Source organism: Carcharodon carcharias, chromosome 6 (genome assembly GCF_017639515.1).
Source record: "Carcharodon carcharias isolate sCarCar2 chromosome 6, sCarCar2.pri, whole genome shotgun sequence".
NCBI lineage: Eukaryota > Metazoa > Chordata > Chondrichthyes > Lamniformes > Lamnidae > Carcharodon > Carcharodon carcharias.
The window spans coordinates 42,670,988-42,696,896 of NC_054472.1; the positions used below are offsets into that span (position 1 = coordinate 42,670,988).

Consider the following 25,909-nt stretch of genomic DNA (forward strand, 5'->3'; position numbering starts at 1 on the left):
ATTACAGAAATTGAAGGAAATTAAAGTTCTGGTGAATGCGGAGAAGCTGCAAATGTGCTGAAATTGATTACTTGCAAGAAATTCAGAACTTGCATGATACAGAGATTTGCTGAGAAAGAGAGAAGTTGAGGAATGGAATGTTCAGATGATGTGGAGTGGCTGGGCATATGGAACTGCTTTAAGAGATTTAAGAGACTTTAATGCAGTAGAAATTAGTAGAGATAGAGAAATTGATAGTAATGTGCTTTCAGAGATGGAGAAGAAAGTTCGCCAAATTTCTTGGAAATGGGATAATTTGGAAATATGGGGAATTAGAAGTATCTGCAGATGGAGAAAATGCTAGCATTTGATCTATAGCTAGAAATTCACAGTTTGATAGATAGAGAGATGCAGCATTACATACATTGAAGGTTATGGAGAAACTGATGTTGTGATGAATGCAGAGAAGTTGGAAATGTGCTGAATTTGATTAATTGCAAAACATTGAGATGTTGCTTAGATACAGAGATCCAGATTCGCTGAAGGAGCGTGATTGAGACATTGAAGGATGAGGTCAACCATGAGCAGCTGGAAAAGCGCAAACTGTCAGAAGCAGAGATAATGATGTATATGGACAGTAGAAAGTGGTAGAGGTAGACAAGTTGATAGAAATGTTGAAACTTATACATTCGGAGAAGGAACAGAAGCCACAAACAGTGAACTTCTTGGAATTGGAAGATTTTATAAATATGAGGATTGAGAAATATCTGTAGATAGAAAAAATGCTAGAATTTGATGAATTGCAAAAATTGGGCATTTGGTAGATACAGAGATGCAGCATTACTGAAAATGAAGGATATGGAGAAATTGAAGTTGCGGAGAAGCTGCAAATGTGCAGACTGTGTTCACTTTCAAGAAACAGTTGAAATGAGTCGAGATCGAGTGGAGTTAGAAATGTAGAAGCATCCACTTTCAGAGAAGGAGCACAAGCAAGTGTGCATTTCATGGATTTGTGTGCTTTTACAAATATGGAGAATGAGAGTTACCTATAGATAGAGAAAATGCTTGAAGTTCATCAATTACCTGGAGTCAGTATTTTGCTAGATACAGAGAGCCTATTTGGCAGGTGATGAACTATATGGAGAAATTGAAGTTGCGGTTAATGCGGAGAAGCTGGAAATGTGCAGAAATTGATTACTTGCAGAAACTTGAGAACTTGTTTGAACAGAGAACTAGATTTGCTGAGAAAGAGGAATTGAATGTTCAGATGATGTGGAGTGACTGGAAATGTAGAGGTTCGTTAAGAGATTAATGCAGATTGACAGTAGTAATTAGTGGAGATAGATAAATTGATGGTAATGGAGAAACCTGTGCATTCAGAAAAGGAGCAGAAAGTACAAACAGCGAATTTCTTGGAAATGGGAGATTTTGGAAATATGGGAATGAGAACTATCTGCAGATGGAGAAAATGCAAGTACTGGATCAATAGCAAAAATTGGCCATTTGGTAGATACAGATATGCAACATTACAGTAATCGAAGGAAATTGAAGTTGCAGCGAATGCGGAGAAGCTGCAAATGTGCTGAATTTGATTACTTGCAAGAAATTGAGAACTTAAAGAGAACCAGATTGGCTGAGAAAGAGGGAATTTTAAAACTTGAAGGATGAGGTGAACCACGAGCAGCTGGAAATGCGGAGACTGTCAGAAGCAGAGATAATGATGTATGTAGACAGTAGAAAGTGTTGGAGATAGAGAAGTTGATAGAAATGTTGAAATTTAAACATTTGGAGAAGGAACAGAAGCTATGAACAGTGAACTTCATGGAATTGCAAGATTTTATAAATATAGGGATTGAGAAATATCTGTAGATAGAAAAAGTGCTAGAATTTGATGAATTGCAAAAATTGGGTGTTTGGCAATACAGAGATGCAACATTACTGAAATTGAAGGATATAGAGAAATTGAAGTTGCAGTGAATGCGGAGAAGCTGCAAATGTGCAGAAGGTGTTCACTTTCAAGATAGTGAGAACTTGCTAGACACAGAGAAACAAATTTGTTGAAAAAGAGAGAATTAGTGTGAGATGAATGATCAGCAGCTGGAAATGTGGAGATTGTCTAAAATAAAGATGTTAATGCATGTAAACAGAAGAAATGAGTGGAGGTAGAGAAATTGATAGTCATGGAGACACCTGTGCATTCAGAGAAAGAGCATAAAGTGCAAACATCGAATTTCTTGGAAATGGGAGATTTTGGAAATATGGGGAATGAGAAGTGCAGATGGAGAAAATGCTAGTATTTGATCAATAGCAAAAATTGGCCATTTGGTAGATACAGATATACAGCATTACAGAAATTGAAGGAAATTGAACTTGCGGTAAATGCAGAGAGCTGCAAATGTGTTGAAATTGATTACTTGCAAGAAATTGAAAACTTGCATGATACAGATTTGCTGGAAAGAGAGAAGCAGAGGAATTTAATGGGGTGAATGGCTTAATTTCTGCTCCTACGTCTTATGGAATGTTCAGATGATATGGGGAGGCTGGAAATATGGAGGTTGTTAAGAGATAGGGACATTAATGCAAGATCGACAGTAGAGATAGAGAAATTGATAGAAATGTAAAAACGTGTGAACTCAGAGAAGGAGCAGAAAGTAGAAAAAGCAAAGTTCTTGGAAATTGGAGATGCTGGAAATATGTGGAATGAGAAGTTTTTGCAGGTGATCTGCAGCTAGAAATTGACAGTTTGATAGATAGAGAGCCGCCGCATTACAGAAATTGAAGGATATGGAGAAACTGAAGTTGCGGTGAATGCAGGGAAGCTGGAAATGTGCTGAATGTCATTAATTGCTTAGATACCGAGAACCAGATTCGCTGAAAATGAGAGAATTTGAGAAATTGAAGGGTGAGGTGAACCATGAGCAGCTGGAAAAGTGGAGACTGTCAGAAGCAGAGATAACGATGTATGTAGACAGTAGAAAGTGGTAGAGATAACTAAGTTGATAAAAATATTAAAACTTATACATTCGGAGAAGGAACAGAAGTTATGAATGGTGTACTTCATGGAATTGCAAGATTTTATAAATATTGGGATTGAGAAATATCTATAGACAGAAAAAAATCTAGAATTTGGTGAATTACAGAAATTGGCGTTTGGTAGAGATGCAGCATTACTGAAATTGAAGGACATAGAGAAATTGAGAACTTGCAGAGAACTAGATTCGCTGTAAAAGAGAGAAATTTGTATACATTGAAGGATCAGGTAAACCATGAGCAGATGAATAGATGAAGAGACTATCAGAAGCAGCGATAATAATGTAGACAGCAGAAAGTGGTAGAGATAGAGAATTTGATAGAAATGTTGAAACTTATACATTCGGAGAAGGAACAGAAGCTACAAACAGTGAATTTCATGGAATTCGGTAATTTTATGAATATGGGGATTGAGAAATATCTGTCGATAGAAAAAATGCCAGAATTTGATCAATTGCAAAAATTGGTCGTTTGGTAGATACAGAAATGCAGCATTACCAAAATTGAAGGATATGGAGAAATTGAAGTTGCGGTGAATGCGGAGAAGCTGCAAATGTGCAGAATGTGTTCACTTTCAAGAAAATGAGAACTTGCTATATACAGAGAAACAGATTTGTTGAAAAGGAGAGAAATGTATGTGAGATGAATGATGAAGTGTGGAGATTGTCTGAAATATGTATGTAAACAGTAGAAATGAGTGGAGATAGAGCAAATTCTAGCAATTGTTAGAAATGGAGAAACTTCTACTTTCAGAGGAGCACAAGCTACAAGGAGTGAATTTCATGGATTTGGGAGACTTTACAAATATGGAGGATGAGAAATATCTGTAGATAGAGAAAATGCTTGAAGTTGATCAATTACCAGGAATTGACATTTTGCTAGATACAGAGGTTGTAGAAATTGAAGGATATGGGAAAAAATGAAGTTGTGGTGAATAGAGAGAAGCTGGAAATGTGCAGTTTGATTACTTGCAAGAAATTGAGAACTTGCTTGATACAGAGATTTGCTGATAAAGGGAGAAGTTGCGAAAATGAAAGTTCAGATGAATGTGGAGCTGGAAATGTGGAGATTGTTAGAAAGAGTGAAATTAATGTAGATAGAGAAGAAAGATTAGTAGAGATCAAGAATATGATAGAAATGGAGAAACTTGTATATTCAGAGGAGAAAGACCAAACAGCGAATTTCATGCAAATCTTTCTCCCATGAACTTAAGATGTTTTGACTTTGTTTTTCTCTCAAATGAAAGCCCAAAAAATGAGAATGTTGAGGAGGTTTGATTTTGTTTTCTCACTTAAATTTGCCATGTAGTGCTATTTTATGGAAATCATTCTTGTCATGTTTTAATTTTGTTGTACTTATCCAAGTGGTTTAAAATTTTCCATCACACGTTATGTATTTGTGAAAGCCCAAAAAATGTTGTTCCATGTATATAGCTCATGGCTGAAAAGACTTTGTCACCTTAGATTTACAAAAATGCTGCAGCCCTTTTCAGAAGTTTTAACTTTATTGCGATAATTTATCTCAGAATTAAAGCTGTTTTTGTATTGTCTACAATATTTGTGGAAGTCCTTCCATAAATAGCCCTTTTTGTGACATTGAGATTTTTGAACTGTCATGCTTTCAAGAAATTCAAAAAAGTCTTCTATTGAGTCAAAATAATGATTTCACTGAGTTAAAGCTATTTCTGGCATGTATTCTGAATATCTAAAAATGTTGTTGTTCTTACTGTGCAGTTTGGATTTTATTGCTGCAAAATGTTTTTATTCTCACATGGCATAATCTACTTTTAATGAATGCCAAGAAATGTCTTACAAAAAGATTGGCAGTCTCAGAAGTAAAGAAAACCTGAGACAAATGTTTAGTAGAGGTCTAAATTTTCTGCTTAGATTTGTTTTCCTTCAACTTTAACTACAGCAAAGTGACACAGGCCTTATATACAAAACGTTCAGAGCTACTGCCCTGAATTTTAAGCTATAAGAATTTAAAACTTTGGCACCAGTTTTTAGCAATAATGGTTATGGATGTCAATAATGGCTGTCAAGGAAACCACTCCACATCAAGCATGGGCAAGGAACCACTGCTGGTACAAGAGCATTGTGGCATTGACATAATTCTGCACCACACTCATCTGGCCAACTGAACCCCGTTTTACAGGTATAATGTTATGTGGAGGGGGATTTGGGTGCCCAAATGCATGAATCACAAAACGCTAGTATGCAGGTACAGCAAGTAATTAGGAAAGCTAATAGAATGTTATTCGAATATTGTGAGGGTAGAGCAATGTTGCACAGAGCACTAGTGAGGCCACATTTGGAGTGCTGTGTACGGTGTTGGTCACCTTATTTAAAGATGCATTGGAAGCAGCTGAGAGGTTTACCAAACAAATATGTGAATTGGGTGGGTTGTCTTATGTGGAGCGAGTGGACAGGCTAGGCTTGTATCTGCTGGAGTTTAGAAAAGCAAGTGGCAACTTGGTTGAAACATATAAGATTCTGACGGGTCTTGACAGGGTGGACGTAGAGAGGATGTGGGAAAATCTAGAACTTGGGATCACTGTTTAAAAGTAAGGGGATGATGTGAAATTTTTTCACAGAAAGGATCATGAATCTTTGGAACTATCTTCCTGAAAAGGTGGTGCAAGCCTTTGAATATTTTTAAGACAGAGGTGGTAAGCAAGGGATGGGTGGGATGAATATTTCAAGTTACCAGCATATCAGCCATGCTTTTATTAAATGCCAGAGCAGGCTTGAGGAGTTGAATGGCCTATTCTTTGTTCGTATGGGACACTAGAAAATCTTGGATTGTTCTCAATGCAGCAGAAAGGCTGAAGTTGGGGCGGGGGGGGGGGGGGGGGGGGGGGGGGGGGGGTGGTGGGGGGTGGAGGGGATTTAATTAAGGTGTTCAAACTCTTGAGGGGGTTTTACTAAAGTTGTAAGACTGGCAACGGAGATCAATAACCAGAAGTCACGATTAAAGGCAAATGAAAAGAGATGATTTATGATCTGGAATACACTGACTGAAAGGGTAATAGGAGCAGATTTACTTGAAAAAGGAGGGGGAGGAAAAAACTGCAGAGCTATGGGTTAAAAGATGGGACTAATTGCATCGCTCTTTCCAAGAATCATCAGATATGATGGGCCAACTGGTCTCCTCTTGGGCTGCATAATTCTATGAAACTGAATGAATTCAGACCAGGGTATATGGTTCCAATAATTTATTTTAAACTTCGTCACCATTACATTGCAGTATTATGATAATTCTAAGATTATTTTAAATACTTCTTATAGCTATAGCTATAACTCCACAAAGACAATAATACTGCTGTGGAAGACTGAGAGGGAATAAAAGCTGCTGTATTTATTTACAGTTCACTTTGAAAATCTGTAAACATTCAGGCTACATCCTAACAAAATTACAGAACATTGGGCAGAAAGAGAGAACTGATGCTCTGCATTTTTCACATTTAGCATAAATAAACTTAGTCCACAAAATTCATATGCCCTTCTCAACTGTAGCAGCAAGCTGTCTCCCATCAGTCCAAAATTTTAAATTTGGAAATAAACTATACATGACTAAAACTAAAGCCAATAAAATTAACTGGCTTGTGTTCATTTCTGTCATAATTCAAAGTGCCATAAGCAACTCACCATTCCACTTCTCTAAACTGAGGAACAATACAGTTTTTACTTTAATTTACAGGATAATATACAATACATCTGAACAGCTGGATTTTCGCATGAAGAAGATCACTTTCACACTCAGAACAGGAATATTTTCATAAAACACAATCAGGTTTCAGACTTGACTAAATACAGGGAAAACCTTTGTATTCTGAAACTATTCTGTTACTCTCAGGCTGGCGTTATTCATTTGCTGTGACAAGTACAGGAGTGATTGTTATATGTTGCCTAACAAGGTTGTTTGAGATCACGTGACAGTAATCTGCAAATTCCACAAGTCTATAGAACTACCATCTACAGTACCTATAACTATTCTGTTTTAGGGTGGCGTTAGCTACACTCACAACATACACCCACTGACAGACAGCACAACTATGGGTACTCAGTTATGTGCTTGGGAGTTTGGTGTGCTATGAAGCTAAACAGCAGGATAAATATATGACCAATAAATACTGTATATGCTTCATCACTTTTGCAGGAAGCTACATTGGCATAATAAAAAAACCCTGCAATATTCTGTTGACATTTATCCAGCAATGCATATAGCAACATTTCTACTACTTTCATTAGTTTTGTCACAATTAAGTCCTTTGAAAATGACTGAACATGTGAAACAAACTTAGCTGTGTTTTTCAGCTATCCCAAAATGCTGACGGTATCTGTCCCAAACCTGCAGCAGCAACATCAGAACAACAGCATTACCCAGATATTTTCGTCTAACAGATCAAAAGTAACATTTGATCCATTTCAGTGAGAATACCAATATTAAATTGATTTCTGACTCCATCTAATTCAAATTTGATATCACTGGGTTTGTTGTGAGTTAATTTTATATGGATGGTTTGTGTGGCGGTTTGATTTCAAACACAAATTTTGTTATTTGTGGTGGCAACACTTATTCTTTGATCGTGCTCAGATTGAATGTAATTTTGCTTTAGTAATTTGTTACAAAAGTGGTTGCCTTGCTCTACTGGAGACAGGAACATATAAATACAAACTAGTGTTTGTCATTTTTGATATGCCTAGATTCAACTTTGCTACTGATGCTTGGTCAGGTTTGGGACTCCGCATCCGAGGTGTTGAATATCTTCAGTGCTTATGCAAAGATCATCTTTTCACTCAAAAGCCCATATTTCAATGTCCTGCACATAGAAGTCTTCCTTTTTTGAAAGGATGTGATTGTCAAATGTTTTACACGAATGGCTGCGCCCATGGTATAGATCCCCGTCCAACCACAATCCAATTTCTCCTCTGTAAAGAAAATAGGAAATTAGTTGAAGGTGAACAATGAGCAGAAATATAATGTTAACCAATTTAAGACATTTTACAGTTGATCTCTGCAAGATCTGAGGCTATAACCATCAACAAAAATTGGGCAGGTTGGACTCCTTAAAACATGAGACTTGATGGGAGTGTTTAAGCTAAGAACAAATTGAACAGTCTTTGACTACAACAGTAGTGGGTATAAATAGTGAGTAAGTAGTCAAGTAAGTAATGAGAATGTGGAACCATGGAGCGGCTGAATAGCAATAACGTAGGTGTTCACAAAAAGCAGAACAAATTCAACCCGGCCAATTACCTCTCCGTCTCAATCATCAGCAAAGTGATGGAAGGTGTTATCAAGTGCCACTTACTCAACAATAACCCACTTAGCGACTTAATTTGGGTTCTGGCCGTGCCACTCGGCTCCTGATCTCATTACAGCCTTGGTCCAGGAGGTGAGAGTAAAGCCTATGACATCAAGGCAGCATTTGACCAAGCATGCCTGTGCAAAGCTGGAGTCCATGAGAATCAGGGGGAAAACTTTCCACTGATTGGAGTCATACCTAGCACAAACGAAGATGGTTCTGATTGTTGGAGACCAATCATCTCAGTCCCAGGACATCACTGCAGGAGGTCCTAGGCTTCATCAGTGACCTTTTTGGTAATTATGGTTTTAATTAGTATACTTTTAAGAATAATGCATGTGAAAGAAGATCATATGATCTTTAGTACCCAATAGGAGAGTAGCGTGGGCTACTAATCAGTAGTTAGTTGCTTGTTTAGAGAAAGAGTTTGAGTTAAAAGCACACATGCTTGTAAATAAACTTAAAGTTTCCATCTAAGAAGTGTGTGCGGATAAACTCTATCAATAGTGCCAACTCTCAACACCTTCCCTTCGTCATGAGGTGGGGAATAGATTATCAGCATCAATCGCAACTCTTCAAATATTGAAGCATTCCGTGTCTATATACAAGCAAGACCTGGACAACATTCAGGCTTGGGCTGATAACAAGTAGCAAGTAACATTCATGCCACACAAGTGTCAGCAATGGCTGTTTCCAACAAGACAGAATCAAACCATCTCCCCATGATAACAATTGCATTTCCAAAACTGACCACTAACATCATCAACACTATTGACCAGAAACTGAACTAAATACTGCTGCAAGAGCATGTCAGAGGCTAGTGGCGAGCAACTCACCTCCTAATTCCCCAAACGTTGCCCACCTTTTACAAGGCAGTGTGTATCGCCTACAAGATGCAGTGCAGCAACTCATCAAGGTTCTTTTGACAGTACTTTCCAAACCTGTGCCCCCACCACCTGGAAGGGCAAGGGCAGCAGCTGCTAATATATTACTCCCAATACTGTGCACCTTTTGTGGCACCTTATCGAATGCCTTCTGCAAATCCAAATACACTACATCTACTGGTTCCCCTTTATCAACTCTGCTTGTTATATCCTCAAAGAACTCTAGCAAACTTGTCAAACATTATTTCCCTTTCACAAAACCATGTTGACTCTGTTTGATTGCAGTAAGCTTTTCTAAATGTCCTGCTGTTTCTTCCTTAATAATGGACTCTGATATTTTCCCAATGACAGATGTTAGGCCTATAGTCCCCTGCTTTTTGTCTCCCTCCCTTCTTGAACAGATGTGATAACATTAGCAGTTTTCCAATCTGTTTGGACCCTCCCGGAATCCAGAGAGTTCTGGAATACTTTGACCAATGCCTCCACTATCTCTGCAGCCACTTCCTTTAAAACCCTTGGATGCAGGCCATGAGGTCCTGGTGACTTGTCTGCCTTTAGCCCCTAGCCCCATTAGTTTGTCAGATACATTGTCCCTCGTGATAGTGGCTGTTACAAGATCTTTCTTTCCATTAGCTCCTTGCTTATCTGATAACTTTCCGATGTTTGTAGCGTTGTCCACAGTAGAGACTAATTGGTTTAAATTATCTACCATTTCCCTGTTCCCCATTATCAATTCTCCAGTCGCATCCTCCAAGGGTCCCACGCTCACTTGAGCCACGTTCTTTTTATATACCCGTAGAAGCGCTTGTTTGTTTTTATATTTGTTGCCAATTTACTTTCATCATCAATTTTCTCCCTCTTTATTAGCTTTTTAATTATCCGCTGCTGGTTCCTAAAAAAAAAATTCCGAAACCTCTGACTAGTTTTTGCTGCTTTGTATGCCTTAGTTTTTGACTGAATACTCTTCTTGATCCCTTTGTTAACAATGGGTGGTTTACCCTTCTCATCGAGCTCTTTTTGACCGGGATAAATTTTTGCTGAGCGTTATGAAATATCTGCTTAAATGTCTGCACTGCTCAAGCACTGACCTTGCCCTTAGTCTATTTTCCCAGCCAGCTTTAGACAACTCTTTCTTCATACCTCTGTAATTAAGTTGAGGTCACTGGCTTGAGACCCAAGTTGCTCGCCCTCAAACTGAATTTGAAATTTGACCATGTTGTGATCGCTACACCCTAGAAGATCCTTAACCACGATCCCACCTCTTTATGCATTAATAGATCTAAAATAGCCCGTTCCTGGGTAGGTTCTGCAACATATTGCTCTAAGAAGCAATTCCTGATGCACTCTACAAATTCATCTTCCATGTTAACCCTACCAATCTGATTTGCCCAGTTAATATGCATCTTAAAATCACCCATGACAATTGTCACGAGCCTCCGTTATTTCCTTTATACTTTGTCCGACAGTGAGGCAACTCTTCAGGGGCCTATAGATGGCTTCCCACCCGTGACTTCTTTCCCTTGCTATTTCTTATTTCCACCCAAGCTGATTCCACAGCATGACCTTTTGCTACTCACCACTGCACTGATACTTTCTTTGATTAACAAAGCTACCCCACCTTCCTTTCCTTTTGCATATTTTTCCAGAAAGCCAATTACCCTCAAATATTGAGTTCCCAGTCTTGGTCACCCTGCAATCACATCTCAGTAACAGCTATCAAGTCATATTCATTTTGTGCCATGAACTCATCTATCTTGTTACAAATGCTGCGCGCATTCAGATGAAGAGCCTTAAGCTTTGACTTTTTACCATTATTACTCATTCTGGTTCTAATTTCTACTGCACTCTTCTGCTTATATTTTCTGCCCCTTCCTGTCACACTTTGATTATCGTTTACCAACTGCACCTCTGCTCTGGTTTTTTTTTTTAAACTTCCCTTCCCCCCTCTAATTAGTTTGAAGTCCTATCTACAACCGTTGATATGATTCGCCAGGACACTGGTCCCAGCATGGTTCAGATGAAGCCCGTCTCAATGTACCAGCTCCCTCCTTCCCCAGTACGGTGCCTGTGCCCAATGAATCGGAACCCATTTCTCCCACAGCAATCTTTGAGCCATGCATTTACCTCTCTAGTCTTATTTACCCTAAGCCAATTTGCATGTGGCTCAGGTAGTAATCCAGAGATTATTACCTTTTGTGGTTCTGCTTTTTAATGGAGCCCTGAGCTCCTTGTAGTCTCTCAGAAGAACCTCTTTCCCAATCCTATATATGTCATTGGTATCTACATGAACCACGACAACTGGATCCTTCCCCTCCCACCTCCAAGTTCCTCTCCAGCACAGAAGAGATGTCCTTAACCTTGGCACCAGGTTATTTACCAGTGTTTACCTCGTCTTTAGGATTGAATTGCGAGGAGTGGTTACACAAACAAGGGTTGTATTCTCTGGAATTTAGAAGGAGTGAATTTATGGGGTGAGTTAAGTCTTAAAAGGAGGATACAGATAAGCCTTTACAGAGGAAAAAGCCTTTCTGCTGGCTAGGCCAGCATTTATTGCCCATTGCTAATTGCCCTGGAGAAAAGTGAGCTGCTGCAGTCCTTGTGGTGTAGTATACCCACAGTGCTGTTAGGAAAAGAGAGTTCCAGGATTTTTATCCAGTGTCAGTGAAGGAACGGCGCTGCTGTTCCAAGTCAAGATGGTGTGTGGTTTGGAGGGGAATCTTGCAGGTGGTGGTGGTTAACACACAGAAGATAGAGAGTTGGGATTAATGGGTCTTTTTCAGGTTAAACTAGTGCCATAAGGATCAGTCCTCAATTATCTACTATCTATATTAATGACTTGGGGGAGGAGATAACAATATGATACCGTGCGATGATTCCCCTGTCAATAGAACACATAATTGGGATAATATTTTAAACTTAGGACCAAATTTTGAAATATATGTTGAAATTTTCAAGGACCTTGCTGAACTTCCAAGTGAACCACAGAGTGAAGATCAATTTTCTGTTGCTGATGGGAGTGATCACGAAGAATTTCTGTGATACTTAGCCTGCAAATCACTTTATGGAGCAATTTCTAATTTCTATACATTACAACTCCAGTGTAATGTATCCAAATTTGCTGATGATACAAAAATAAGTGGGAAGGCATATTGTGATGAGGACATAGGGAATCTGCAAGGGGATTGAGTGGACAAAAACTTGGCAAATGGAGTTTAATGTAGGAAAGCGTGAGGCCATGCACTTTGGTGAGAAGAATCAAAAGGCAGACTATTATTTAAATGGGGAGAGGCTCCAAAAAAGTGCAGCACAGAGGGATCTGGGTGTTCTTGTGCACGAAACACAAACGTTAGCATGCAGGTGCAGCAAGCAATTAAGACGGCAAATGGAATTTTGGCCTGTACTGCTAGGGGGTTAGAGTTTAAAAACAGGGAAGTTTTGTTACAGCTGTACAGAGTGTTGATGAGACTGCAAAACTGTGTACAGTTTTGGTTCCTTTATTTAAGAAAGGATATACTGGCATAGGGATGAGATTCACTAGGCTGATTCCTGGGACTGACTTATCAAGAACGCTAAACAGGTTAGGCCTTTATTCATTAGAGTTTAGAAGAATGAGGGGTGTTCTTATTGAGGTAGATGTTGGGAAGATGTTTCCACTAGTGGGGGAATCTTGAACTAGGGCACAGAATTACAGAATAAGAGGACACTCATTTAAAACAGATGCAAAGGAATTTCTTCTCTCAGAGGGTCTGAATGTCTGGGATTCTCTACCAAAGAGAGTTGTGAAGGCTAGATCACTAAAATTATTTTAAGAGGTGGTAGAAAGATTTTTGAAATATCGGGAGTTGAGTACTATGAGGAGCTGGCATGAAAGAGGAGTTGAGGCCTGGGGGAGATCAGCCATGATCTTATTTAACGGTGGGGCGGGCTTGCTCCTATTGCTTTTGTTCTTGAAATTTATGCTGCATTTCATCAAGGTGTGATGTCCTTAACTGCACAAAGGTCTTCAGATATATTAACTTCTAATCTCTTTTATTCTACTCCTCCTAATATAAAGGCCAGCATCTCTTCTTGAGAAGTTTGAATTTTATAGCAAAGTTCTTATCCTCTGGAGTTAAAACATTTTCTCTACCTGTATTTCAAAGTGGTTTAAAAGCTTGTATTATTTGAGGCCCCTAACCAAGAATGGAAAATGAGAAAGGAAACCAAACCTTCCAGCTTCTAGAATTATTCCATTGAGCATATATTGCATAGTCATTTAAAGGGCAGTCGGCTTTAGTTATTCGAACAGTGAGCATCTGAATCAGCCATTTCCAGGTTAACAGCTCATCCATCACATCGCTCTTTGTGGGATGAAACAGCTGCTGTGCTTCCTATGTAACAATGACCATGTTCCACAGTAAATTCAGTGAATGAAGTGCTTTTGAGACCTAGTTAAGGGCTATTAAATGTAGATATGCAGCCAACTACTCTTCCAATGCCATGAACAGTACTCATTTAAACATGTTATTTATATCATTTTGGCACCTAATTTCTTGCATTTATTGTCTCTTAAATTCAAAAAAGCAATCCATTTAATGCGCTATTAAAACAGATTATTTACCCTCCACCGCCGAAAGCCAAGGAATCCATGTCTCCTTTTATAAAGAACATATTATCACCTGTCCATTTGAAGATCTGAAAAAAAACCCAATACATTTCTTCACTTATTTTGTAGAAGTGCTTCTGTAACTCTGCAGTACTTGCACTATAATAATGAATTAATCCCTTAATTTCCATTCTTCGTAAAATGCTGTTTATTCAGTGTTTGGCTCCTTTAACAACTTTCCTGGGAGAAACACAGCTTTTAGACGGAAATACTAAACACATTTTACATTTCAGTTAGAGATGTGTTTTTAAGTTGTTACTTCTATTTACAAAACAACACAGTTAAAGAAAAATACAAATAGAACAGTGAATTGCACCAATTGTAGAACAGTTACAGCACAGAAGGAGGCCAATCGGCTCTGTCGTGTCCATGTCAGGTGCCTGCAGGATAGACCCTGTTTCCCCACATTTTTCTGTAGCCCTGAAACTCTTTCCTCTTCAGATAATTATCTAATTCCCTTTGGAAAGCAGCAATTGAGTTGACCTCTACCAAACTTTCGGGCAATACATTCCAGATCCTAACCACACACTGCATTAAAAAAAAATCCTTATGCCACCTCTGGTTCTTTCACTTTAAATTGGTGGGGTCTTGCTCTCAAGCCTTCTTCCAATGGGAACAGTTATTTCCTATCTGCTTTGCCAAGAAATCATTAGATTTCGAACACCTTTCAAATTTCCAGTCAACCTTCAAACTTGGAGATACAACAGACGGTGAGTATGATGCCAATTGACTGCAAAAGGCTCGCAGGATGGGCAGATAAGTGGCAAATGGAACTTAATGCAGAAGTGAGAGGTGATATATTTACGGAGAAAGGAAAAGGGGAGGCAATATAGACTGCCCTTCACTGATTTGTGCATAAATCCCTCCAGGTCCTGTATCCACTTTAGAACTGTACCCTATATTTTATATTGCCGTTCTTCCTATCAAAGTGAATCACTTCACTCTTCCCTGCATTAAGTTTAATTTGCCAGTTATCCAACCATTGCAGCTATGTGCTCTCAAAGTTTATCACTATCCTCTTTACAGTTCACAATACTTTCAAATTTTACATCATCTAAAAAGTTTTAAATTGTGTCCGATACACCAAAATCTAGATCCTCAGCACAGATCAAGAAATGCAATGGTCCTAACATTAATTGCTGCTGAACCCCATATCTTTCTGCAGTCAGAAAAATAATTACTGTTTCCTGTCAATCAGCCAACTTCATATGCCACTACCCCTTTTATTTCATGGGTTTAAACATTGCTGACAAGCCTATGTCGCAGATTATAAAATGCCATTTGATATTTGTACATACCAACTGCAGGACCCTCATCCACACTCTGTTACCTCATCAAAAAAAAAGGAAGCCCATAACAATCCCTGTTGACTTTCCATAATTAAATCTACATATGTCCAAGTGACTGCTTATTTTTCCCCTAATCATCATTCTAAAAACTTCCCCACTCCTGGCGGTTAAACTGATTGGGCATAGTTGCTGGGCTTATCCTTGTACCTTTTTTTGAATAACGATATAAAATGCAATTCCCCAGGTCTCTGGCACTACTCATGTATCTAAGGTGGACTGGAAGACTATGGCTAGTACCTCCATAATTTCAACGCTTAGTTCTCTCAGCACAGGAATACAGGAAATAGGGACAGAAGGCAGTCACCCATTCAGCCCATCAAGCCTGCTCCAATTTTATGCAGCAATTTCATAGATCATGGCTGACCTTCAGCCACAATGTCATTTTCTCAGTATCCTAATATTCCTTGACATCTTTAATATCTAAAATTCTATTGATCTCCAATATACTCAACAACCTCCACAGCCCTCTGGAATAGACAATTCCATCCTCTGAGTGAAGAACTTCCTCTTCCTCTCAGTCCTAAATGGCCTACCTCTTATTCTGAGATTGTGTCCCCTGGTTCTAGATCCCCACAACAGAAGGGAGGTGGCGGGGCATCTGGACATTTTTCCTGCATTTGCTGCATCGATCCTGTCACGCCTTGTATGTTTCAATGAGATCACCTCATTCTTCTAACTTCAGAAAATATAGGTCAGGATCGGAACTCATTATATTGGAAGAGATGCTGATAATTACTTTGTCTCTCTCTTAAAGGGGAACAATGGAATTCTGGCCACAGCACATAAACACAAAAAATAATTTCTCATTGGATTCTGGAACTTGTGAGAACTAATATTCATTTTCTGAGGTCCTTGTATTGTAAAACTCCTGTTCTCTATCTCTCCGTCCCCACTTTATTGAGAGTGCACGGGAAGTGGAATATGCCAAACACTCCTTTCGCGGATTTGAATGTGGAAAAATCTGAGTTAATCCTAAATTTTCCCAGTTTGCTACAGGTTATTAATAAAATTGGATCACAAAAACTGAGGCATTGGGAAAACACACAACCAATTATTTTAAAAAGCGAATTCAAAACATCTTCTGCTGGTAGGTGGCAAGAGGAAATCAGTGCAGTTTGACTGTCTCTCTCCTGTCCATACATACTTACAAGGACATCCAGGTCCCTTTGACTATCCACACTTCCCAATCTCTCACCATTTAAGAAATACTCCGCATTTCTGTTTTTTCTACCGAAGCAGATAACTTCGCATTGCGGTCTCACCAAGGCTCTATACAGTTGCAGCAAGACTTCTTTACTCTGTACTCAAACTGCCTTCCTAATTGCTTGTTGCACCTGCATAGAGCTTTTAGTGACTTGGGTTCCTACAACATGAAAAGAAACCCAATACTTATTGCTATTTTTTAAAAATAGATTTTTCTGCTGAACAAAGTTGGCTGCTACAAGTTACCTGATCACAGGCTCTTTGTCTGGCAGCTATCCCCAGGAGTTTCAAGAACAAAACAATTATTTTCTCAGCTTCTGGAAGATCACTCTTGTGATCAATAAAAGCAGAGGAAGTATTCACATTGTGTTTCATCTGCTATGTTTTTGCCCATTCACATAGAGTGTCTAAATTCTCTTGAAGCCTCTTTGCATCCTCCTCACAACTCAGCTTCCCACCTAGTTCTGTGCAACCAGCAAACTTGGAAATATTACATTTGACCGCACATCCAAATCGTTGATACAGATTGTGAATAGCTGGGGCTCAAGCACTGATCCTTGCAGTATCCCACAGTATCATAGACTGCCAATCTGAGAATGATCTGTTTATCTGCTTTCTGTCCGTCAACCAATTCTTAATCCATATTACCCTCAATCCCATGTGCTCACATGGAACCTTATTGAAAGCCTTCTGAAATACCACATACATCAATTGGTTCCCCCTTTTATCCTCAAAGAACTCTAACAGGTTTGTCAAACATCATTTCCCTTCCATAAATCCATGCTGGCTCTACCCAATCCAGTTACCATATCCTTTGGAATAGATTCTAGCATTTTCCCTACTACTACTGATGTCAGGTCTGTAGTTCCTCATTTTCTCTCTACCTATATGTTTACATAATGGGGTTGCATTTGCACTCTGCAAGAAGTCCAGGATCTAAAGAATGATCAACAATGCTATCTCTCCAGCCACTTTTTCAACACTCTGGGATGTTGATCATTGGGTCCAGGGGATTAATGAACTTTCAGTCCATACATTAATTTCTCCAGTGCTACTTTTTTACTAATACTAATTTCTTTCAGTTCCTCATTTCTGCTAATCCCTTGAATCTCTGGTATTTTTGGGAGATTTTCCGTATCTTCCTCTGTGAAGACACACAAGGTCTTTGTTTATTTTCTCTGCCATTTCCTTATTCACCATGATAAATCCTCCTGTCTCTGCCTGTTTGAGCATATGGGTGCATATTTGTCTTTGCTGATATTTTCCTTTTTGTTTTGTTTGTATTTATGTTTCTCACTTTGTATTCTATTTTCTCTTTATCAGTTTCTTGGTCCTCCTTTACTGAATTCTAAAATGTTCGCAACCCTCAGATTTACTACTTTTTTTGGTAACTTTATAAGCCTCTTCCTTTAATCTAATACAATCCTTAACTTTTCGGCCATGGTTGAATCACCTTACTTGTTGGGTTTTTGTTCCTCAAAGGAATGTAAATTTGTTGTAAACCATGTATTAATTTTTTAAATGCTAGCTATTGCCAGTCCACTGTCAAACCTTTTAATTTAGTTTTCTAATCTACAACAGCCAATTTGGCCCTCATACCTCCATAGTTCCCACTGTTTAGATTTAAGACCCTCGTTTTGAATTGAACTACATCACTTTCGAACTTAATGTAAAAGTCAAACAATGTAAAACTCTATCATATTATGGTCACTCTTCTCTAAAGGCTCCTTTATAACAAGATTACTAATTAACTCTTTCTCATGGCAGAGTTTTAGACCTAGTCTAAAATAGATAAAAGCAAAATACTGTAGATGCTGGAAATCTGAAATGAACACAGAAAATGCTGGAAAAACTCAGCAGACCTGGCAACATCTGTGGAGAGAGAAACAGAGTTAAATGTTTCGAGTCCATAGCCATTCTCTATTTGGTTCCTCAACATACTGTTCTAGAAAACCAATTCATATACATTCTAGGAATTCGTCCTCCATAGCACTAGAGGTTTACCCAGCCTTTTTGTAGATTCAAGTCCTCCATGATTATTGTATTACCCTTGTTACATGCACCTCTAATTTCCTGATTTATACTGTGCCCTACATTAGCCCCTAACTTTCATGAAGAAGGTACCTATGGCAACTGGATCCTTGCCCTCCCACTGCAAGTTTCTCTCCAGCCCAGAGCAGATCACAGAATTATTATGGTGCAGAAGGAGACCATCGTGTCTGCACAGGCTCTCCAAATGAACATTATGGGTCAGTACCATTTCCCCTGCAACCCTGCACATTGCTTCCATTTAAATAATCATCTAATGTCCTCTTGAATGCCTCGATTGAACCTGCCTCGACCACACTTCCAGGCAGTGCATTCCAGACCTAAGCCACCCGCTGTGTGAAAAAGTTTTTTCTCACATTGCATGTGCTTCTTTTGCAAAACACTTTAAATCTGTGAACTATCGTTCTCGATCCTTTTATGAGGGAACTGTTTCTCTCTATCTATTCTGTCCAGCCCCCCCAAGATTTTGAACACCCCTTTTTAGCCTTCTCCTCTCCAACGACAACATTCCCAACTTCTCCAATCTATCTTCGTAAATTAAGTTTCTCATTCTTGGAATCTTGAAAATCTCTTCTGTACTCTCTCCAATGTGTTCACATCTTTCTTAAAGTTTGGCATCCAGAGCTGTACACATTACTCCAGCTGAGGTCTAACTAGTGTCCTAAATAAGTTCAGCAAAACCTCTATGTCCCTATGAATAAAGGCTAGTAAATGCTTTACTAACTGCTCTTTCTACCTGTCCTGCCACCTTTAATAACTTAAGCATATATACACCCAGGTCCCTATGCTCCTGCTCACCCTTTAGAGTTGTACCTCTTATTTTATATATTATATTGTGTCTCCACATTTTTACTACCAAAATTCTACCTACACTTCTCTGCATTGAACTTCATCTGCCACCGCAGATGCCCAATATGTTTTTTAAAGTTCTATACTGTCCTCCTCTCAGTTTACAAAGCTTCCAAGTTTTGTATCAACCAAAATCTTTGATATTGTTCCCTGCACACCAAGATCTAGATCATAAATATATGTCAGGAAAAGCAAGGTCCTAATAGTGACCCCTGGGGAACTCCACTACAAACCTCCAACCCAATAAATGCTCATTAACTATTCCTCGCTGTTTCCTATTACTAAGCCAATTTTGTATCCAAAACAAAAACAAAAATACCTGGAAAAACTCAGCAGATCTGACAGCATCTGTGGAGAGGAATACAATTTTGTATCCACATTCCATGAGCTTTAACTTTTCTCTTAAGTGCAGCACTGTATCGAATGCCTTCTGGAAGTCCATGTAAATCACATCAACAGCTTTACCTTCATCAAACCTCTGTTACCTCTTCAAAAAAAAACTCCAGCAAGTTAGTTAAACAAGATTTTCCCTAAGAAATCCATGCTGTCTGTTCCTAATCAGTACACACTGTGACTATTAATCATTGAAGTTAAACTGACTGGTCTGTAACAAAAACAGAATTACCTGGAAAAACTCAGCAGTTCTGGCAGCATCGGCGGAGAAGAGTTGACGTTTCGAGTCCTCATGACCCTTCAACAGAACAAGGTGAATCCAAGGAAGGGGTGAAATATAAGCTGGTTTAAGGTGTGTGTGTGCGTGTGTGTGTGGGGAGAGTGGGGCGGGGGGGGGGGGGGGGGGGGGGGGGGTGGATGTTGGGGGGGGGGAGAGAAGTGGAGGGGGGGGTGTGGTTGTAGGGATAAGCAAGCAGTGATAGAAGCAGATCATCAAAAGATGTCACAGACAACAGAACAAAAGAACGCATAGGTGTTAAAGTTGGTGATTTTATCTAAACGAATGTGCTAATTAAGAATGGATGGTAGGGCACTCAAGGTATAGCTCTAGTGGGGGTGGGGGGAGCATAAAGGATTTAAAAATATTTAAAAATAATGGAAATAGGTGGGAAAAGAAAAATCTATATAATTTATTGGAAAAAACAAAAGGAAGGGGGAAGAAACAGAAAAGGGCTGGGGATGGAGGAGGGAGTTCAGGACCTAAAGTTGTTGAATTCAATATTCAGTCCGGAAGGCTGTAAAGTGCCTAGTCGGAAGATGAGGTGTTGGTCCTCCAGTTTGCGTTGGGCTTCACTGGAACAATGCAGCATGCCAAGGACAGACATGTGGGCAAGAGAGCAGGGTGGAGTGTTAAAATGGCAAGCAACAGGGTGGTTTGGGACATTCTTGCGGACAGACCGCAGGTGTTCTGTAAAGTGTTCGCCCAGTTTACGTTTGGTCTCTCCAATGTAGAGGAGACCACATTGGGAGCAATGAATACAGTAGACTAAGTTGGGGGAAATGCAAGTGAATTGCTGCTTCACTTGAAAGGAGTGTTTGGGCCCTTGGACGGTGAGGAGAGAGGAAGTGAAGGGGCAGGTGTTACATCTTTTGCGTGGGCATGGGATGGTGCCATAGGTGGGGGTTGAGGAGTAGGGGGTGATGGAGGAGTGGACCAGGGTGTCCCGGAGGGAACGATCCCTACAGAATGCCGACAGTAGGGGGTGAAGGGAAGATGTGTTTGGTGGTAGCATCATGCTGGAGTTGGCGGAAATGGCGGAGGATGATCCTTTGAATGCGGAGGCTGGTGGGGTGGTAAGTGAGGACAAGGGGGACCCTATCATGTTTCTGGGAGGGAGGAGAAGGCGTGAGGGCGGATGCGCGGGAGATGGGCCGGACACGGTTGAGGGCCCTGTCAACGACCGTGGGTGGAAAACCTCGGTTAAGGAAGAAGGAGGACATGTCAGAGGAACTGTTTTTGAAGGTAGCATCATCGGAACAGATGCGACGGAGGCCAAGGAACTGAGAGAATGGGATGGAGTCCTTACAGGAAGCGGGGTGTGAGGAGTCAAGGTAGCTGTGGGAGTCGGTAGGCTTGTAATGGATATTGGTGGACAGTCTATCACCAGAGATTGAGACAGAGAGGTCAAGGAAGGGAAGGGAAGGGAAGTGTCAGAGATGGACCACGTGAAAATGATGGAGGGGGTGGAGATTGGAAGCAAAATTAATAAATTTTTCCAAGTCCCGACGAGAGCATGAAGCAGCACCGAAGTAATCATCAATGTACCGGAGTAGGAGTTGTGGAAGGGGGCTGGAGTAGGACTGGAACAAGGAATGTTCCACATACCCCATAAAGAGACAGGCATAGCTGGGGCCCATGCGGGTACCCATAGCCACACCTTTTATTTGGAGGAAGTGAGAGGAGTTGAAGGAGAAATTGTTCAGTGTGAGAACAAGTTCAGCCAGACGGAGGAGAGTAGTGGTGGATGGGGATTGTTCGGGCCTCTGTTCGAGGAAGAAGCTAAGGGCCCTCAGACCATCCTGGTGGGGGATGGAGGTGTAGAGGGATTGGACGTCCATGGTGAAGAGGAAGCGGTTGGGGCCAGGGAACTGGAAATTGTTGATGTGACGTAAGGTGTCAGAGGAATCACGGATATAGGTGGGAAGGGACTGGACAAGGGGAGAGAGAAGGGAGTCAAGATAACGAGAAATGAGTTCTGTGGGGCAGGAGCAAGCTGACACGATCAGTCTACTGGGACTGTTCTGTTTGTGGATTTTGGGTAGGAGGTAGAAGGTCCAGAGGGAGGGGTCCAGTTGGAGGGAGAATATAGGAGGTGGGTGAAAGGATCCGTTGAACGGGGAGAGGACTCCTGCCCAAAGAAGTGAGCCCAGAGATGAAGACAGCGAAGACCTGGAACCCTCGCTCTGGATTCTTACCTTCTCTTGATCTTTTCATTGAGAACTGTCAGCGCGACATTAGTCGTCTCAATTTCTCTGCTCCTCTCACCCATTCTAATCTCTCACTCTCTGAACTTACTTCACTCCATTCTCTCAGGTCCAACCCTGACATTGTCATCAAACCAGCTGACAAGGGTGGTGCTGTTATTGTCTGGCGCACTGACCTCTACCTCGCGGAGGCTGAGCGTCAACTCGCAGACACTTCCTCCTACCTCTCCCTGGACCATGACCCCACCACTGAACATCAAGCCATTGTTTCCAGGACTGTCACTGACCTCATCTCCTCTGGGGATCTTCCTTCCACAGCTTCCAACTTGATAGTCACCCAACCTCGGACGGCCCGCTTCTACCTCCTACCCAAAATCCACAAACAGAACTGTCCCGGTAGACCGATCGTGTCAGCTTGCTCCTGCCCCACAGAACTCATTTCTCGTTATCTTGACTCCCTTCTCTCTCCCCTTGTCCAGTCCCTTCCCACCTACATCCGTGATTCCTCTGATACCTTACGTCACATCAACAATTTCCAGTTCCCTGGCCCCAACCGCTTCCTCTTCACCATGGATGTCCAATCCCTCTACACCTCCATCCCCCACCAGGATGGTCTGAGGGCCCTTAGCTTCTTCCTCGAACAGAGGCCTGAACAATCCCCATCCACCACTACTCTCCTCCGTCTGGCTGAACTTGTTCTCACACTGAACAATTTCTCCTTCAACTCCTCTCACTTCCTCCAAATAAAAGGTGTGGCTATGGGTACCCGCATGGGCCCCAGCTATGCCTGTCTCTTTATGGGGTATGTGGAACATTCCTTGTTCCAGTCCTACTCCAGCCCTCTTCCACAACTCTTTCTCCAGTACATCGATGATTACTTCGGTGCTGCTTCATGCTCTCGTCGGGACTTGGAAAAATTTATCAATTTTGCTTCCAATCTCCACCCCTCCATTATTTTCACATGGTCCATCTCTGACACTTCCCTTCCCTTCCTTGACCTCTCTGTCTCAATCTCTGGTGATAGACCGTCCACCAATATCCATTACAAGCCTACCGACTCCCACAGCTACCTTGACTACAGCTCCTCACACCCCGCTTCCTGTTAGGACTCCATCCCATTCTCTCAGTTCCTTCGCCTCCGTCGCATCTGTTCCGATGATGTTACCTTCAAAAACAGTTCCTCTGACATGTCTTCCTTCACCGAGGTTTTCCACCCACGGTCGTTGACAGGGCCCTCAACCGTGTCCGGCCCATCTCCCGCGCATCCGCCCTCACGCCTTCTCCTCCCTCCCAGAAACATGATAGGGTCCCCCTTGTCCTCACTTATCACCCCACCAGCCTCCGCATTCAAAGGATCATCCTCCGCCATTTCCGCCAACTCCAGCATGATGCCACCACCAAATACATCTTCCCTTCACCCCCTACTGTCGGCATTCTGTAGGGATCGTTCCCTCCGGGACACCCTGGTCCACTCCTCCATCACCCCCTACTCCTCAACCCCCACCTATGGCACCATCCCATGCCCACGCAAAAGATGTAACACCTGCCCCTTCACTTCCTCTCTCCTCACCGTCCAAGGGCCCAAACACTCCTTTCAAGTGAAGCAGCATTTCACTTGCATTTCCCCCAACTTAAAGTCTACTGTATTCATTGCTCCCAATGTGGTCTCCTCTACATTGGAGAGACTAAACGTAAACTGAGCGACCGCTTTGCAGAACACCTGCGGTCTGTCCGCAAGAATGTCCCAAACCACCCTGTTGCTTGCCATTTTAACAGTCCACCCTGCTCTCTTGCCCACATGTCTGTCCTTGGCTTGCTGCATTGTTCCAGTGAAGCCCAACGCAAACTGGAGGACCAACACCTCATCTTCCGACTAGGCACTTTACAGCCTTCCGGACTGAATATTGAATTCAACAACTTTAGGTCCTGAACTCCCTCCTCCATCCCCACCCCCTTTCTGTTTCTTCCCCCTTCCTTTTGTTTTTTCCAATAAATTATATAGATTTTTCTTTTCCCACCTATTTCCATTATTTTTAATTATTTTTAAATCTTTTATGCTGCCCCCACCCTCACTAGAGCTATACCTTGAGTGCCCTACCATCCATTCTTAATTAGGACATTCGTTTAGATATATATCACCAACTTCAACACCTATGTGTTCTTTTGTTCTGTTGTCTGTGACATCTTTTGATGATCTGCTTCTATCACTGCTTGCTTGTCCCTACAACCACACCCCCCCTCCACTTCTCTTCCCCCACCCCCCTCCCACATAAACCTAAACCAGCTTATATTTCACCCCTTCCTTGGATTCACCTAGTTCTGTTGAAGGGTCATGAGGACTCGAAACGTCAACTCTTTTCTTCTCCGCCGATGCTGCCAGAACTGCTGAGTTTTTCCAGGTAATTCTGTTTTTGTTTTGGATTTCCAGCATCCGCAGTTTTTTGTTTTTATGACTGGTCTGTAATTGCTGGGCTTATTCTTACAACCTTTTTTGAACAAGGGCATAATGTTTGTAATTCTCCAGTCCTCTGGCACCTCCCAAGTCTAGGGAAGGCTGAACGATCATGGCCAATGCCCCTGCAATTTCCATTCTCACCTCCTGCAATATCATTGGATGCTTCTCATCCAGTTCCAGTGCCTTGTCAACTTTAAGTACCAACAGTTCATCCAATATCTTCTCCTTAGCAATTTTAAACCCTTCACGTGACAGAGTTTCCTGCTCTGGGCGTAAAGTGTTGATTTAACACCTCAGCCATGCCCCCTGCCACCATGTGTAATTTTGGTCCCTAATCAGCCCAAATCCTCCTTTTACTATTTGTGTGCCTATAGAAGACTTTGGGTTCCCCTTTATATTGGCTGCCAGTCTTTTCTCATAATTCCTCTTTTTTTCTCTTATTTGCTTCTTCACCTCTCCTCTGAACCTTCTGTATTCAGCTTGCTTCTCAATTGTATTTTCTACTTGACACCTGTTGTAAGTACACTTCTTCTTTACCTTCATTTCTATCTTCTTTCTTATCCAGTGAGCTCTGCATTTGTTTGTCTTACCCTTCCTTTTTGAGGGAATATACCTTGACTGTGCTCGAACCATTTCTTCTTTGAAGGTAGCCCATTGTTCAGCTAGAGTTTTTCCCGCCAACTTTTGGTTCCAGTCTATCCGGCCCAGTTCCATTCTGGCCCACTGAAGCCGGCTCTCCTTTAGTTAATTATTGGATTGCCCATTGTCTTTTTCTACCGTCATCCTAAATCTTATGACATAATGATCACTGTCTCTTAAATGTCCCTGATAGTTGATCTACTTGGCCCACTTTATTTCCAAGAACCAGGTCTAGCAATGCCTCCTTTCTTGTTGGCCTATACACATACTGCTGTAGAAAATTATCCTGAACACACTCTAGCAACTGTTGCCCCCACTATCCCAGTCAAGATTCAGGTAATTAAAGTCCCCCATTATAACTACTCTTATAATTCTGGCACTTCTCTGGAATTTCCCTGCAGATTTGTTCTTCCCATTAATTGGTGGTCCATAGACTACACCGAACAATGTGACTGCACCCTTTGTTCCTTAGCTCTAGCCAAATTGATTCTGTCTTTGAACCCTCTGGGACATCCTCTTTCTCCAGCACTGCTCTGCTCTCCTTAACCAATACAGCCCATCTTTCCCTTCCTGCCCTATCTTTCAGACACCTTGTACCCAGGAGTATTTAACACCCAGTCTTGCCCTTCCTTGAGGTAGGTC

The 25,909-nt window shown here is 41.1% G+C and overlaps 1 protein-coding gene across 3 annotated transcripts in view; it reads right to left on the reverse strand.

The window, feature by feature from the left end:
* Positions 1-6,208: 6,208 nt before the first annotated feature.
* The window catches only part of LOC121279378 (oxidation resistance protein 1-like), an 86,426-nt gene continuing 66,725 nt past the window's right edge, over positions 6,209-25,909 (reverse strand). For all 3 annotated transcript variants that reach the window (XM_041190579.1, XM_041190578.1, XM_041190577.1), the window contains 2 exons: positions 13,802-13,875; positions 6,209-7,940 (listed from right to left, as the gene is read on the reverse strand). In XM_041190579.1, coding sequence (XP_041046513.1) covers positions 7,805-7,940; positions 13,802-13,875 — 210 coding nt within the window. In that variant the 3' untranslated portion in view covers positions 6,209-7,804. The remainder of the gene's footprint in view (positions 7,941-13,801; positions 13,876-25,909) is intronic.